The 18011-nt window shown below is 47.7% G+C and overlaps 1 protein-coding gene across 1 annotated transcript in view; it reads right to left on the bottom strand.

Moving 5' to 3' along the window:
- The window catches only part of top2a (DNA topoisomerase II alpha), a 64513-nt gene extending 63843 nt beyond the window's left edge, over positions 1–670 (bottom strand). The window contains exon 1 of the mRNA XM_070864254.1: positions 467–670. Within this exon, the coding sequence (XP_070720355.1) occupies positions 467–499 (33 nt within the window). The 5' untranslated portion in view covers positions 500–670. The remainder of the gene's footprint in view (positions 1–466) is intronic.
- Positions 671–18011: the final 17341 nt, after the last annotated feature.

The raw sequence follows: 18011 nt of genomic DNA, 5'->3' as shown, positions 1-18011 counted from the left end.
GGGGAGAGGAGAGGGGGAGAGAGGAGGAGGGGGAGAGAGGAGGGGGGGAGAGAGGAGGGGGGGGGGGAGAGAGGAGGGGGGAAAGAGAGGAGGGGGGGGAGAGGAGAGGAAGGGGGAGGAGAGGAGGGGGTGGGGGGGGGGGAAGAAGTTGCAAGAATACAAAGTAAAAGACTTGGCAGTCTTTCCCCCCCCCCACACCCCGCGCGATCTGTTCTCTGGAAGTAAACGTTCGATGTTCGACAACAAAGGTCGTCAGTCGGCGGGGGAAATGCACACAGGCTTTCCTCAGTTCTTCAACGGGCGGCGGATGGGTCTTTGTATTTTTAAATCTAATGAAGGGAGCGGGGGGGCGGGGGGGGATCAGCCACCGACAGAAAACAAAAACCCCGATCAGATTTTAATAACGCGCCGAGCCGGATTTAAAATGAGGGGAAGCAATTGAAATTTAAAAAAAAACTTTACTCACTCTTAAAGGACTCGATGCAAGATCCAAAGCCATGGTTTCAAACGAGGATTATTTTATTTTATTTTTTAAAAACCTGCTAAAACTGAGGGAAACAATATTCTCTCTCTCTCTCTCGCGTGTGTTTATTAATAAAAAGGCTCTGAGGAGAAAGCCGACCGGCCGCTCCAACTCCCCGCGCTCGCGCCCAGCCGCCCAATGAGATTCAAAACCGCCGGCCTCCCGCCCCTATCCAATCCCGGCCCAGCCCGCCTAAATCGCAGCCAATCAGGCTGTTCCTTGTATTTTCCCTTTTTCCCCCCCCCACCCTTGTTTAAAGATGACATTTGATTGGGCGGTGCTGCCTCGGAGGTGATGTCATCGCAGCAATGCCACAGCGGAGTTGCAGATACCCGAACCCCGCCCCCAATTGTATCTCGGTTGTTGTTGTAGTTTAGCAAAGTGGTTATGTTACGAGATGAGTAAACCGAATGATTCAGAGATTTAAGTTTAATTAAATAAATCTGGAATAAAAAGCATGAAACTATAAATTTGCAATAAAAAAAAAAGCATGAAACTATCAGATTGTCATTAAAAACTCACTAATGCCCTTTAGGAAAGGAAATCTAACTTTTGAAATGCCCTAGCACTCAGTTGTAACAAACTGCTGCAGAAAACAAGAATAAGAATAAAACTGGACGGAACCCTGCCCCCCCCCCCCCCCGCCCCCGGCTTCCCCTGCAAAATTCTCCACACTAACATCTGGGGGCGTCAAAATTGGGAGAGCTAGTCAAGCAACAGCCTGAACACCGGCAGGGCCCAGGTACAGAGGAGTGGGAAGGTCGGGGCCGATGAGCGGCGAGAGATGCGACAGATGAGGGTACGGGGCCCAGACTAGGCGAGGGCCCAGGGGCAGCACGGGCCAGCCCACACTGCGCCCTAGGTCCGTGCAGCAGAGCAGGTCTCCAGTTGTCTTGGCTAATCTTTGCCACTGGACCAAGACCTAGCTCTGTCAAGCCCGTGTGGTGGCTGGTGTGCAACAGTCACCACACGTTAAAAAAAATTCACGCACAGGCGTCTTCCACCCCCTCAATTGGAGTTCAGGATTGGAGCATCGGGTCCTTCATTGAAACATCTGTGAACTCGTGGTAGCAAGTTATCCTCGTTCGAGGGACTGTCTATGATGATGATGACTCACAGAATCATACCTTTCAGCCAATGTCCAAGACTCCTCCATCACTGCCCCTGGGTATGTCCTGTCCCACTAGCAGGACAGGCCCACCACAGGGGCGGCACAGTGGTGTACAGTCAGGAGGGAGTGGCCCTGGGAATTGTCAACATTGACTCCGGACCCCATGAAGTCTCATGGTTTCAGGTCAAGCATGGGCAAGGAAACCTCCTGCTGATTACCACCTACCGCCCTCCCTCAGCTGATGAATCAGTACTCCTCCGTGTCGAAAACCATGTGGAAGAAGTACTGAGCGTAGCAAGGGCACAGAATATACTCCGGATGGCAGACTTCAATGTTCATCACCAAGAGTGGCTCAGTAGCATCACTACTGACCGAGCTGGCCGAGGCGTGAAGGACACAGCTGCCAGACTGGGCCTGCGGCAGGTGGTGAGTGAACCAACATGAGGGGGAAAAAAAGCTACCTATCGGAGGTGTATTTGCCCATACCAGTATAGGTAGCAGTGACCACCGCACAGTCATGGCGGTGACGAAGACCTGTCTTCACACTGAGGACACCCTCCATCGCGTTGTGTGACACTACCACCGTGCTAAATGGGATAGATTCAGAACAGATCTAGCAGCTCAAATCTGGGCATTCATGAGGCACTGTGGGCCATCAGCAGCAGCAGAATTGTATTCCGCCACAATCTGGAACCTCATAGCTCGGCATATCCATCACTCTACCATTATCATCAAGCCAGGGGATCAACCCTGGTTCAATGAGGAGTGCAGAAGAGCATGCTAGGAGCAGCACCAAGTGTATCTAAAAATGAGGTGCTAACCTGGGGAAGCTGCAACATACATGCTAAACAGCAAAAGCAGCATGCTATAGACAGGGCTAAACAATCCCACAATCAACGGATCAGATCAAAGCTCTTATGTCCTTCCACATCCAGTCATGAATGGTGGTACACAAACCACTAACGAGAGGAGGAGGCTCCATGAATATCCCCATCCTCAATGATGGCAGAACCTCCATGCGAGTGCAAAAGACAATGCTGAAACATTTGCAACCAGCTTCAGCCATATTGAAGGGTGAAGTATTGAAGAGATCCATATCGCCCTCCTCTGACGTCCCCACCATCACAGAAGCCAGTCTTCAGCCAACGTGATTCACTCCACGTGATATCAAGAAACGGCCGAGGGCACTGGATACTGCAAAGACTATGGGCCCCGACAACATGCCGGCTGTCGTGCTGAAGACTTGCACTCCAGAACTAGCTGCGCATCTAGCCAAAATGTTCCAGTTCAGCTACAACACTGGCATCTACCCGACAATGTGGAAAACTGCCCAGGTATGTCCTATCCACAGAAGCAGGACAAATCCAAGCTGGCCAATTATTGCCCCATCAGTCTACTCGCAATCATCAACAAAGTGATGGAAGGTATCATCGACAGTGCTATCAAGCGGCACTTACTCACCAATAACCTGCTCACCGATGCTCAGTTTGGGTTCTGCCAGGACCACTCAGCTCCAGCTGTCATTACAGCCTTGGTCCAAACATGGACAAAAGGGCTGAATTCCAGAGGTGAGGCAAGAGTGACTGCCCTTGACATCAAGGCAGCATTTGACCGGGTGTGCCATGACTAGTAAAATTGAAGTCAATGGGAATCAGGGGGAAACTCTCCACTGGCTGGAGTCATACCGAGCATAAAGGAAGATGGCTGCGGTTGTTGGAGGCCAATCATCTCAGCCCCAGGACATCGCTGCAGCAGTTCCTCAAGGCAGTGTCCTAGGCCTAACCATCTTCAGCTGCTTTATCAATGAATTTCCCTCCATCATAAGGTCAGAAGTGGGGATGTTCCATCTGCAACTCCCCAGATAATGAAGCAGTCCGTGTCCACATGCAGCAAGACCAGGACAGCATTCACGCGTGTGCTGATAAATGGTAAGTAACATTTGCTCCACACAAGTGCTAGGCAATGACTATTCCTAACAAATGAGAATCTAAGCATTGCCCCATGAGATTCAACAGCATTACCATAGCCGAATCCCTCACCATCAACATTCTGGGGGTCAGCATTGACCAGAAACTTAACTGGACCAGCCACATAAATACTGTGGCAACAAGAGCAGGTCAGAGGCTGGGTATTCTGCGGCAAGTGTCTCACCCCCTGACTTCCCAAAGCCTTTCCACCATCTACAGGGTACAAGTCAGGAGTATGATGGAATACTCTTCACTTGCCTGGATGAGTGCAGCTCCAACAACACTCAAGAAGCTCAACACCATCCAGGACAAAGCAGCCCACTTGATTGGCCCCCCATCCACTACCTTAAACATTCACTCCTTCCACCACTAGCGCACCGTGTCTACAGTCTGTACCATCTACAAGAAGCATTGCAGCAACTCGCCAAGGCTTCTTCAACAGCACCTCCCAAAACTGCGACCTCTACCACCTAGAGGGACATGGGCAGCACGCGCATGGGAACACCATCACCTCTGTAATATATGCACCTGTGAGGATGCTCACAGGTTGGTGAAGCTGTTAAGTTGGGAGTGGCTTAGCCAATTACGTGATGTACAAGACTGAAAAAAACCCCAGCCAGTTGGGTTTGGGGAATCCACGATGAGACAGGTGATTGTGGGCCTGGTGGATGAACTGGTAATGTGTAGTGTGATTATTAAATCTTTTGCTAATAAACCAACTAATTCTTAATAGCAATGTGTTGCTATGATTTCTTAAACAAAGAACCAATGAAGCAAATACATTACAACCTCCAAGTTCTCCTCCACGTATATCGCCGTTCCACCATCGTCACAGGGTCAAAATCTTGGAACTCACTCCCTAACAACACTGTGGGAGTACCTTCTCCTCACGGATTGCAGCGGTTCAAGAAGGCGGCTGACCTGCACCTTCTCAAGGGCAATTAGGGATAGGCAATAGATGCTGGCCTTGCCAGCGATGCCCACATCCCGGGAACACATTTTTTTAAAACTCAGCTGAAAATCCAACTTTGTATCATGGTTATATTGTCAAGTTTGAAAAGCGTAAGAGAGAAATTTAAAAAAAGAATCAGTAAATAGTGGTTAGGTAACACCAAACTTGGTGCCTGCATAGAATTTACCGGCCATTTGACCCAACTGATTTATACTGGTGTGTATACTCCACACCAACCTCTTCATGGTTCAGTCTATTCCCTTCTCCCCCTGTACATTTGAGAACGAGTATTACAGTGCCAGTTATTTGATTCAATGTATAATTTTATGCAAGCAAAATTTAGAAAATTTCCATTGTATTGAAAAACTTCAGATCTTAAGTATTGTGTTCCTAACACAGATGAGACTGCACACAGGGAGGTTAAAGTAACAGTGACTTCAGTCTTTAATAAAACACTCCAGAGTGAGGAACAGGCCTTAGGGGCCGGCTTATATACAGTGCTCCCAAGGGATGCTGGGATCCCTTGGGACTCAAGGGATGAGCTCCCTGGTGGCGGAACATGGGAGTGCATACACAACATCACTCCCCCGCCAAAGTCAAAGTGAAAACTATTTACAAGCTGAGGTAGTCGGGAGCATTTCTTTCCCTGATGGACCGCCTCGGTACAAATGTCTGGTGTGTTGGCCTTGCCCTCGCTGGGCTGGCGTGTTGTTGGCCCTGCAGGGCTGCTAGGTGAGCCTGGCCTTGCTGGGCTGTTGGGCGTGATGGGTTCGATTTCCTGGTCCGGGGTGGTGTCGTTGATCGTTTGGGTGTGTGTTGTGGGCTCAAAAAAGGTGGTGTCTGCTGTGGGTTGTTCAGGGCAGTCTGTGAACCGCAGCCTCGTTTGGTCCAGGTGCTTTCTGCAAATTTGTCCATTGTCTAGTTTGACTACAAACACCCTATTCCCTTCTTTAGCTATCACCGTGCCTGCGATCCACTTGGGACCATGTCTATAGTTTAGCACATACACAGGGTCATTCAGATCAATTTCCCGTGACACAGTGGCGCAACCATTGTTTACATTTTATTGCTGCCGCCTGCTCTCTACCTGATCATACAGGTTGGGGTGAACCAGCGAGTGTCTGGTTTTAAGTGTCCTTTTTATGAGTAGCTCAGCCGGGGCACCCCTGTGAGTGAGTGGGGTCTCGTGCGGTAGCTGAGCAGTACTCGGGACAGGCGGGTTTGGAGTGAGCCTTCTGTGACTCGTTTAAGGCTCTGTTTGATGGTTTGTACTGCCCGCTCTGCCTGCCCATTGGAGGCTGGTTTAAGCGGGGCCGAGGTGACGTGTTTGATCCCATTGCGGGTCATGAATTCTTTAAATTCGGCACTGGTGAAACATGGCCCGTTGTCACTGACCAGTATGTCAGGCAGGCCGTGGATGGCAAACATGGCCCTCTGGCTTTCAATGGTGGCGGTGGCGATGCTTCCCGACATTATTTCACATTCAATCCATTTTGAAAAAGCATCCACCACCACCAGGAACATTTTACCGAGAAACGGGCCCGCATAGTCGACATGGATCCTCGACCATGGTCTGGGGGGGCCAGGACCACAAACTTAGTGGTGCCTCTCTGGGCGCGTTGCTCAACTGAGCACATAAGCTGCATTGCTGTACACAGGACTCTAAGTCAGAGTCGATACCGGGCCACCACACGTGGGATCTGGCTATCGCTTTCATCATTACTATACCCAGGTGTGTGCTGTGGAGATCTGAGGTGAACGTCTCCCTGCCCTTATTGGGTAGCACTCTGCGGTTACCCCACAACAGGCAGTCTGCCTGAATGGACAGCTCGTCCTTTCACCGCTGGAACGGCTTGATTGGCTCTTGCATTTCAACGGGGATGCTGGCCCAGCTCCCATGCAGTACACAGTTTTTTTTACTAGGGACAGCAGAGGATCTTGGCTGGTCCAAGTCCTAATCTGGCGGGCTGTGACAGGTGATTTATCATTTTCAAATGCTTCCATGACCATCAACAGGTCTGTGGGCTGCGCCACCATCAACAAGTTTGCAGGCTGCGCCATTTCCACCCCCGTGGTAGGCTATGGTAGCCGACTGAGAGCATCCGCACAGTTCTCGGTGCCTGGCCTGCGGCGGATGGTATAGTTATACGCTGATAGCGCGAGTGCCCACCTTTGTATGCAGGCTGAGGCATTAGTATTTTTTCCCTTGTTTTCAGTGAACAGGGATGTGAGGGACTTGTGATCGGTTTCCAGCTCAAATTTGAGGCCAAACAGGTACTGATGCATTTTCTTTACCCCGGACACACGCTAATGCCTCTTTCTCAATCATGCTGTAGGCCCTCTCGGCCTTAGACAAGCTCCTGGAGGCATAGGCGACAGGTTGCAACTTCTCTGCAACATTAACTTGTTGTAATACACACCCGACTCCGTACGACGACGCATCACATGCTAGCACAAGTCTTTTACACGGGTTATACAATACAAGCAGCTTGTTGGAGCATAAAATGTTTTTGGCTTTCTCAAAAGCAATTACTTGTTTTTTCCCCATACCCAGTTCTCACCTTTGCGCAATAACACATGTAGGGGCTCTAAGAGGGTGCTTAACCCCGGTAGGAAGTTACCAAAATAGTTGAGGAGTCCCAGGAACGACCGCAGCTCCATGACGTTCTGTGGCCTGGGCGCGTTCCTGATAGCCTCTGTCTTGGCGTCTGTGGGTCGAATGCCGTCCGCCACGATCTTTCTCCCCAAAAACTGCACTTCTGTTGCCATGAAGACACATTTCGACCTCTTCAGCCACAGCCCTACGCGATCCAGTCGCTGGAGGACCTCCTCCAGGTTTTGTAGGTGCTCGGCGGTGTCCCGACCTGTGACCAATATGTCGTCCTGAAAGACCACCGTGTGTGGTACCGACTTGAGTAGGCTCTCCATGTTTCTCTGGAAGATCGCTGCAGCCGACCAAATTCCAAACAGGCATCTGTTGTAGATAAACAGTCCCTTGTGCGTGTTGATACAGGTGAGGCCCTTCGAAGACTCCTCCAGCTCCTGCGTCATGTAGGCCGAAGTCAGGTCGAGCTTGGTGAATGTCTTGCCTCCTTTCAGCGTCGCAAATAGGTCGTCTGCCTTAGGTAGCGGGTATTGGCCCTGTAGCGAGAAACAGTTAATAGTTACTTTATAATCGCCTCAAATCCTGCCCGTGCCATCACTTTTGAGTACTGGAACAATCGGGCTGGCCCACTCGCTGAATTCCACTGGGGAGATGATGCCCTCGCGTTGCAGCCTGTCCAGTTCAATTTCCACTCTCTCCCTCATCATGTGAGGTACCGCTCGCGCCTTGTGGTGAATGGGTCGTGCCTCTGGGACCATGTGGATCCGCATCTTCACCCTGTAAAAGTTTCCAATGCCTGGCTCAAAAAGGGAAGGAAATTTGTTAAGAACCTGGGTACATGAGGCCTCATCGACATGTGGTAGCGTTCGGATGTCATTCCAGTTCCAGTGGATTTTGCCCAGCCAGCTCCTTCCAAGCAGTGTGAGGCCATTGCCCAGGACAATCCAGAGTGGCAGTTCGTGCACTGTGCCCTCGTAGGTGAACTTGACCATGGCGGTGCCCAGGACAGTGATAAGCTCTTTGGTGTACGTTCTCAGTTTCGTGTGGATTGGGCTCAGGGCTGGTCTGAGTGCCTTGTTGCACCACAGTCTCTCAAACATCTTTTTACTCATGATGGATTGGCTAGCGCCAGTGTCCAGTTCCATGGCTACGGGTAAGCCATTCAATTTTACGTTTAGCATTATAGGTGGACATTTCGTTGAAAATGTGTGCACCCCGTGTACTTCAGCATCTGCTTCCTCTCTCTGAGGCTCGAAATTGCTTTGATCCACCATGGACCGATCTTCCTCTGCCACGTGGAGGTTAGCAGGTTTTGTAGAGCTTGCAGCTCGTTTGCAAGCTCGTTGGAAGTGCCTCATTGTTCCACAGCTCTTGCAAACATACCCTGTGAAGCGGCATGAATAGGCTGAATGGAAGCCTCCACAACACCAACAAAGTGTGAATTGCCTTGCATTCATCCTTTGTTGGGGACTCTGAGTCATCTGGGTCACCTCAGGCCTGCTGGCAGTAGCAGACTCGTGGGTTCTGCCCTGTACATTTCTGCTAGCAAACACATTTCCAGTTAATTTATGAACATTGCTAGCACTTGTGTACTGAGAGATTTGTTCAGTGTTATCACTGGTGGACATAAATGCCTGTGCTATCGCAATGGCCTTACTAAGGGTCGGTGTCAAAAGTTTTCGTAGGATGGTCTCGTGGCCAATGCCCAGTACAAAAAAGTCTCTGGGCATTTGCTCCAGGTGGCCATCAAACTCACATTGTCCTGCAAGTCGCCTTAGCTCGGCGACGTAGCTCGCCACTTCCTGACCTTCAGATCGCTGGCATGTGTAGAACCGATACCTCGCCATCAGCACACTCTCCCTCAGGTTAAGATGCTCCCGAACCAGTGTACGCAGCTCCTCATACAACTTATCTGTGGGCTTTACCGGAGCCAGAAAATTCTTCATGAGACTGTAGGTCGGTGCCCCGCAGACTGTGAGGAGGACCGCTCTCCTTTTTGCAGCGCTTCTTTCTCCGTCCAGCTCGTTGGCTACAAAGTACTGGTCTAGCCGTTCGACATAGGCTTCCCAGTCCTCACCCTCCGAGAACTTCTCCAGGATGCCCACAGTTTGCTGCATCTTTGCGTTGGATTCATATTCTCGTCGCCAGTTATTGTGTTCCTAACACAGATGAGGCTGTCCACCGGGAGTTTAAAGTAACAGTGACCTCAGTCTGAGCAATGCACCAATGGAGGTTCCATTGTGTCTGTGGTTATGGTCCTCCAAACCGTAGTCCAGGATCCACGTAGATTTTGCTGGCGCCTTTCTCAGAAAGATATTTTTAGTTGTAGTGGACGCTTACTCTAAATGGATTGAATGCATAATCATGTCATCCAGCAAATCCACTGCCACCATTGAAAGCCTCCGGGCTATGTTCGCCACCCATGACTTGCCCGACGTCCTTGTCAGTGACAATGGACTGTGTTTCACCAGCTCGGAATTCAACGAGTTTATGACCCGCAACGGCATCAAGCATGTCAGGTCTGCTCTGTTTAAGCCCGCATCCAACGGTCAAGCGGAACAGGCAGTCCAAACTATCAAGCAGAGTTTGAAATGTGTGACGGAAGGCTCCTTGCAGACCCGCTTATCTTAGTTTCTGCTCAGCTACCGGACATGATCCCACTTGCTCACTGGGGTTCCCCCGGCAGAATTGTTAATGAAGAGAGCACTGAAAACCAGGCTCTCCCTAGTCCACCCGGATCTAAATGATCATGTGGAAACCCGGCGTCACCGGCAAAACATGGACCACGATCGCGCGGCTGTATCGCGTGACATTGATATTAACGACCCGGTGTTTGACCTGAATTACGGTCATGGTCCTAAATGGGTCGCTGGCACTGTTTTGGCCAAGGAGGGGAATAGAGTGTTTATAGTCAAACTATTGAATGGACAAACATGCAGAAAGTATTTGGATCAGACCAAACTGAGATTCACCGACAACCAGGAACAACCTGAAGAGGACATCACCATCATCGATCCACAACACACACCCAACCAGCAATCGACCTCGCTGTCAATCAAGAGGATGAACCCACCATTCCCAACAGTCCGGTCAGACCAGCCGTGCCACAGTGCAGCAATGGCCCGGCTAACTCACCCATACCAGAGTTTGAACTCAGACCAGGGAGCGTAGGACCTCGGACCATCTCAACTTGTAAATAGTTTGTATCAAAGACTTTAGAGGGGGAGTGATGTTATGTATGTAAACATTGTAACTGTGTAAGACTTGCCACCAGAGGGCGCAACTGTTGAAGGCCCTCGTGCAAGGGAGTATAAAAGGTTGTCTGCCATGCTGCTAAGGCACTCTGGATTAAAGAGACTAAGGTCACATCAGTTTTAGTTCACAGTACTCAGTCTTGTGGAGTTCTTCCATACTTAACACTGTTACTCTCTCCACAGACGCTGCCTGACCCGCTGAGTTCCCTGTATTCTGTTTTTATTTCAGATCTCCAGCATCGGCAGTATTTTGCCATTGATTTAGAATGCTTCATGTTGCACACCTGAATGCACACATATTTAATTTGGAATATTATTTGGAATGGTGTACTAAAGTTGCAAAAATGATCAGCCATGATCATATTGAATGGTGGTGCAGGCTCGAAGGGCCGAATGGCCTACTCCTGCACCTATTTTCTATGTTTCTGTGTTTCTATGGATAAGAATGGTTTTGATCTCAGCCTTTAAAATGAAGCCCTTCACATCTTGCATGAATTTCCCCAGTACGATCCACCTCACGTTACCGGCGGCAGTTCATTTCCTCATGTTACACATCAACATCTGAAAAACCAATATGTTCGCACACATATTGGGGAGTTGTGATTCTGAAACCAGTATCAGCTTAACAGGATTGTTAATGTGTAATATGAATGTATACCTTCATAACCCAACCCCAAAAATGTATTTCCTTATTTGCTTTGAATGCAATTTTAGAGTGGGAAAAAAACAAAAAGGAGGTTCAGGCCAGTCAAATTCAAGAATATTTCCAAATGTTACAACCCTACACACACAAATTGCCTCTTTAAGTTATGAGAGGGTAAGAAACATAAATAGACGACTGACTATATTCAACAGAGACTAAGTGGTTGACATGGTTCTTCAAGACAAAGGGAAAAATTGCAAACTTATGGTACAGAATATTCACCGCTCTTTCTAAACTGTAGTCCCAATACTTTGAACCTGCAGATTTTCAGGAGTTCAGTAACTTACTTTGAGTTAAGTGTAATAGATGTCAGTTGCGGTTCAGTGGTAACACTCTCACCTCTGAGTCATAAGATTGTGGGTTTAAGTCCGATTCCATAGACTTGAGCCTAGTGCAGTACTGAGGGAGTGCTGCCCTGTCGGAGGTGCCATCTGTCAGATGAGCTGTTAAACCGAGGCCTCGCCTGCCCTCGCAGGTAAAAGATCCCATCGCACTATTTTGAAGAATAGGGGAGTACCCCAGGTATCCTGGCCAATATGTATCCCTCAACCAACATCAGTAAACAGATTATCTGGTCATTCTTAGACACTCCCTCGGAGTCGAGGGTGGCTTGTTTCCACACTAATATGAGTTCTAAGGTGACTAATGAGTCCTATGCGGGATCTACAGACTCTGTCACAGGGTGGGGCAGGTGGTGGTTGAAGGGACGGGTGGGTGGGCTGCTTGGTTTGTTGTACGCTCCTTCCGCTGTTTGTACTTGATTTCCGCGTGCTCAGGACGAAGCGTTCGTGGGACCTTGCTGTGCGTAAATTGTATGCCACTTTTCCTACATCACAACAGTGACTACACTTCAAAAATACTTCATTGGCTGTAAAGTGTTTTAGAACGTCCCGAGGTCACGAAAAGCCCGATTAAAATGCAAGTCTTTCTTTCTTCTAATATTGTAGATGTACAGCAGAGGGCGCTGGTTGCTTGCAAATAGTCTTATTAGTAAAATCTGAGTGGGACAATTTTTATCTCACTATCGGACCGAAATCAAAAAGCGCGACTTACCAACGAGTTCCCATCAGTCTGGTTTTCAGGCAGACCTTAATCCTGGCAGCTGGAGCTCAGAAACAGGGACAACACATGTGGAGGACATTCAGCATGCATTCAGCTTATGAGTATAACTAGGAATACATTGTGAATTGCTGGATCTACATGTTACTATATTGACAGGGTGATTGGGAATAAAGCATGTGCCCTGCTTAGTTACATTCATGGTGTAAGGCAATGAATACTGATGAAAATAGTTTTAACGCAATATAATCTATTTTGTGCAGCTATATATATCCCATTATCTATATATAATTCACTAAATATATTCAAAAAGGAGTTAGATGTAGTCCTTACTACTAGGGGGATCAAGGGGTATGGCGAGAAAGCAGGAATGGGGCACTGAAGTTGCATGATCAGCCATGAACTCATTGAATGGCGGTGCAGGCCAGAAGGGCCGAATGGCCTACTCCTGCACCTATTTTCTATGTTTCTATGTTTCTATGTACAACTACAGGCAAAAACATCCCATTTTAGGTTTCCCAGTTTGCCCAACTCAAATTCGGTCTTCTGCCACCCGTCTTAGCGCCCCAGAGAGGCGGCAATGGTGGCGAGAAGCACTTGCGCCCAGGTGGCCAGCCTCCAGCACTCCGCCAGGACATTGGGTGCCGGTATTGCCAGGGCACGGAGCCGGTGTGCATGGCCCTGGTTGGGACACCAGCTCGATTTTTGGTTGCCACACCGCCCTTAGCGCTCTGTAGTGCCCTCTGGTGGGACCACCTGCAAAAGCAGGCGTTCCGAGCTGTAACGGCTGCAGCGAGGGATGTAATGCCGACCTCGGGTAAGTGTTTTTTTAACATTTTCTTATTGCGATTTATGTTGTGGTGGCGTGAGTTATGTATTGGGAATGTTTTTGGTGGGTTTTTCTCCCTCCCCAGGCCCCTGTTATGGTGCTCTGAGGCCGGCTCTTTAGCTCGGGATTTTCCCTTGCTCAGCCAGCCTAGCGCCCTAAAAGAGGTGTGTAACGCCCCCCCCCCTTAGTGCCCCGCTCCAAACTCCGGGCCCAGCTGATGTATTTTGCGGCGGGAGACGCAAACCAATTGCCGGTGCAAAATTTACCGCTCCACCCGGGACACAGCAGTACAACAAATCCTGTGTTTAAAGGACACGTGTGGTGCACCGTGAATGGTGAGATACAGGTTTCCTTGTAACATCCCAAATGGTGAGGGTTTGATGTCAGCTGGGGTGTCTGGGAGGGGTGAAGAGCGGGGACAAATTCAGGGAGAAATATAGGGAGCTGGGCCTAGGCCCACCTCCAGTTAGGGGAATGGTGTTCAGTACAAGGATAGAAATCAACAAAGAAATTAATTGTTATCATCTAAGTGTTTGTTTCTGATTTAACTGGAAGATATGTTCAATTTATTGTGTGTTTTATTAATACCGAGGGACTGCCTATGATGATGATGAGGAGCCTGTAAGGTTTTTGCTCCCTGTATGCCCTGTCTCAAGATTTGAAACATTTTTTCTCCGTTATATGTATAAATTGTCTCAATGATATAGTTACTATATTTTTAAATTCCTCTTGTTTGAGGATTTTGGCAATTTCCCAAAGCTTAGAGCAAATTGATTCTCTGTGAGCAACTGTGTAGCAGCAATGTACTGACTAATGTGTGTCTTCTGATAGTCAACTCAATTAAACTACAATAATTTTAACTGCTGCCATTGGGAAGCTCATTCTGATAGAAGGTCAGAAATTCTAATTGTGTTTCACAAAGGCAGTTGAGCCATATTGCGTGAGAGAAATAGTAAGAGTTTTTTCTGAAGATGAGGAGAAGATGAAACCAGACAACCTCAGTGTGTGGGAGTTGCCCTGTGTGTTACAGCACAATGAAGCAATGCTTGAGCTCAGCACTGAGATTTTAGTGAATAGGGGCAAGTAATATTGATTTCTGTACTGCACAGAAACAGGCCATTCGTCCCAAAAGAACGGTGGTCATGTTTATGCTCCACACGAGCCTCCTCCCACCCTTCAGCTAACCCCATCACCATATCCTTCTATTTCTTTCTCCCTCATGTGCTTATCTAGCTTCCCCTTAAATGCATCTATGCTATCCACCTCAGCTATTCCTTGAGGTAGCGAGTTCCACGTTCTAACCACACTCTGGGTGAAGACATTTCTCCTGAATTCCCTATTGGATCTTATATTTATGACCCCTAGTTCTGGTCTTGCCTGCAACTGGAAACATCTTCTCTACGTCCACCCTATCAAACCCTTTCCTAATCTTAAAGACCTCTATCAGGTCACCCCTCAGTCTAATCTTTTCTGGAGAAAAGATGCCCAACCTGTTCAATCTTTCCTCATAGGTGTAACCCCTCGGTTATGGTATCATCCTAGTAAATCTGTTTTGTAGCTTCTCCAGTTCAGCTATGTTCTTTTTATAAAATGGAGACCAGAACTGTTCATGAAGAATACCAGATTGGGAATGATGTCCACTAGCACCAAAACTGAAACACGTGAGCCTAAATTTTCCAATCTAGGGGAGCAAGCTGTGGACCAGTCCATCTCCCTGCACCCTGACCCCTGCAGATCTTGCGGGGTAGTTGTCTGGGCTCCCAGCGGTACGTCTTCTGCCAAAAGGTGGTTGGGGGTGGGGTATAGAAAATAGCTGTTGTGCCTGTCATGCTGTAGCCAGAGTGCCAATTTAAGAGAAAAAACAGAATCAATTCATTTTCCAACTATCCGCTTTACTCAGCCCTTTTATTTTTAAGATTTCTCCTGTGCTGTTTTCATGATGCAGGCAGCACACAACGGGATGTTTATTATTGAATATAAACAATTCAACCAATTCGTGGAGGAGTGAAACTGGAGTCACCGTAGGGATCAATATCTGGCACTGAAGGGCATAATCTGCCAACAGATGACTGATCCTCACCTGTTTTTCAGAATGATTTCCATCCACATTTATTTCCGTCTAGTTTTGAATCTTGTCCAAGGAAGCAGTTTATCTAACTTGTGTCATAGTACTGAGAATTGTTACTCACAGATAACTGAGTCTTTCCATCTTTAGTGGGTCTGACAATTTTACATAAGAACAGCAGAAATAGGAGCAGGAGTAGGCCATACGGCCCCTTGAGGTTACTCCATCATTCAATAAGATCATGGCTGATCTTTGACCTCAACTGCACTTTTCCGCCCGATCCCCATATCTCTTGATTCCCTTCGAGTCCAAAAATCTGTCACTCTTAGCCTTGAATATACTCAACGACTGAGCATCCACAGCCCTCTGGGATAGAGAATTCCAAAGATTCACCACCCTGTGAGAAGAAATTTCTCTTCATCTCAGTTCTAAATGGCCGACCCCTTATTCTGAGACTATGCCCTCTAATCAGGGGACCTCTCCAATCAGGGGAAACAGCCTCTTAGCATCTACCCTGCCAAGCCCTCTCAGAATCTTCTGTGTTTCAACGCGATCATCCCTCATTCTTCTAAACACCAGAGAATATAGGCCCATTCTACTCAATCACTCCTCATAGGGCAGCTTTGTCATCTCAGGAATCAATCTACTGAATCTTCATTGCACCGCCTCTAAGGCAAGTATATCCTTCCTCAGGTAAGGAGACCAAAACTGTGCACAGTACTCCAGGTGTGGTCTCACCAAGGCCCTATACAATTGCAAGAGTAAGGAATCATATTTTTATCATTTTAATTTTTTTCCAGCACCCAAGCAGTACTTCAACTGCGCAAGGAGATAAATCCAACATTTAGATAACGTGAAGCGTCAGACAACAAAGGTTAGGAAATATTCTTGGGTTTTGAGTTCTGATGAAAAGCAAGACTTCCTTACTCTTGTACTTCATCCCCCTTGCAATAAAGGCTAATACAATTTTGTTGTGTTCCAGGGACCGTGCTGCCCAAATTTTGTTTTGATTTTACCAAAACTTTCCCACTTTTCAAAAGAAAAATTAACAGTGCATTTGCAAAATAAAAACAGAAAACGCTGGGAATACTCAGGTCAGGCAGAATCTATGGAGATAGAAGCAGAATTAACATTTCAGCTCGCTGACCTTTCATCAGAACTCAAAACCCAAGACTACTGGAGTACGAGAAGAAGCTTGCAGGGAACATTAAGATGGATTGCAAAAGTTTCTATAGATATGTAAAGAGAAAAAGGTTAGTAAAGACAAATGTAGGTCCCCTGCAGTCAGAATCAGGGGAAGTCATAACGGGGAACAAAGAAATGGCGGACCAATTGAACAAGTACTTTGGTTCGGTTTTCACTAAGGAGGACACTAACAACCTTCCGGATATAAGAGGGGTCAGAGGGTCTAGTAAGGAGGAGGAACTGAGGGAAATCCTTATTAGTCGGGAAATTGTGTTGGGGAAATTGATGGGATTGAAGGCCGATAAATCCCCAGGGCCTGATGGACTGCATCCCAGAGTACTTAAAGAGGTGGCCTTGGAAATAGCGGATGCATTGACAGTCATTTTCCAACATTCCATTGACTTTGGATCAGTTCCTATCGAGTGGAGGGTAGCCAATGTAACCCCACTTTTTAAAAAAGGAGGGAGAGAGAAAACAGGGAATTATAGACCGGTCAGCCTGACATCGGTAGTGGGTAAAGTGATGGAATCAATTATTGAGGATGTCATAGCAGCGCATTTGGAAAGAGGTGACATGATAGGTCCAAGTCAGCATGGATTTGTGAAAGGGAAATCATGCTTGACAAATCTTCTGTAATTTTTTGAGGATGTTTCCAGTAGAGTGGACAAGGGAGAACCAGGTGATGTGGTATATTTGGACTTTCAGAAGGCTTTCGACAAAGTCCCACACAAGAGATTAATGTGCAAAGTTAAAGCACATGGGATTGGGGTTAGTGTGCTGACATGGATTGAGAACTGGTTGTCAAACAGGAAGCAAAGAGTGGAGTAAATGGGTACTTTTCAGAATGGCAGGCAGTGACTAGTGGGGTACTGCAAGGTTCTGTGCTGGGGCCCCAGCTGTTTACACTGTACATTAATGATTTAGACGAGGGGATTAAATGTAGTATCTCCAAATTTGCGGATGACACTAAGTTGGATGGCAGTGTGAGCTGCGAGGAGGATGCTATGAGGCTGCAGAGCGACTTGGATAGGTTAGGTGAGTGGGCAAATGCATGGCAGATGAAGTATAATATGGATAAATGTGAGGTTATCCACTTTGGTGGTAAAAACAGAGAGACAGACTATTATCTGAATGGTGACAGATTATGAAAAGGGGAGGTGCAACGAGACCTGGGTGTCATGGTACATCAGTCATTGAAGGTTGGCATGCAGGTACAGCAGGCGGTTAAGAAAGCAAATAGCATGTTGGCCTTCATAGCGAGGGGATTTGAGTACAGGGGCAGGGAGGTGTTGCTACAGTTATACAGGGCCTTGGTGAGGCCACACCTGGAGTATTGTGTACAGTTTTGGTCTCCTAACCTGAGGAAGGACATTCTTGCTATTGAGGGAGTGCAGCGAAGGTTCACCAGACTGATTCTCGGGATGGCGGGACTGACCTATCAAGAAAGACTGGATCAACTGGGCTTGTATTCACTGGACTTCAGAAGAATGAGAGGGGACCTCATAGAAACGTTTAAAATTCTGATGGGTTTAGACAGGTTAGATGCAGGAAGAATGTTCCCAATGTTGGGGAAGTCCAGAACCAGGGATCACAGTCTAAGAATAAGGGATAAGCCATTTAGGACTGAGATGAGGAGAAGCTTCTTCACCCAGAGAGTGGTGAACCTGTGGAATTCTCTACCCCAGAAAGTTGTTGAGGCCAATTCACTAAATCTATTCAAAAAGGAGTTAGATGAAGTCCTTACTACTCGGGGGATCA

This window comes from Pristiophorus japonicus, chromosome 21 (assembly GCF_044704955.1).
Source record: "Pristiophorus japonicus isolate sPriJap1 chromosome 21, sPriJap1.hap1, whole genome shotgun sequence".
Classification (NCBI taxonomy): Eukaryota; Metazoa; Chordata; class Chondrichthyes; family Pristiophoridae; genus Pristiophorus; species Pristiophorus japonicus.
Note: the sequence above shows the minus strand (reverse complement) of the source record. Positions and strands in the feature narration are given on the sequence as shown.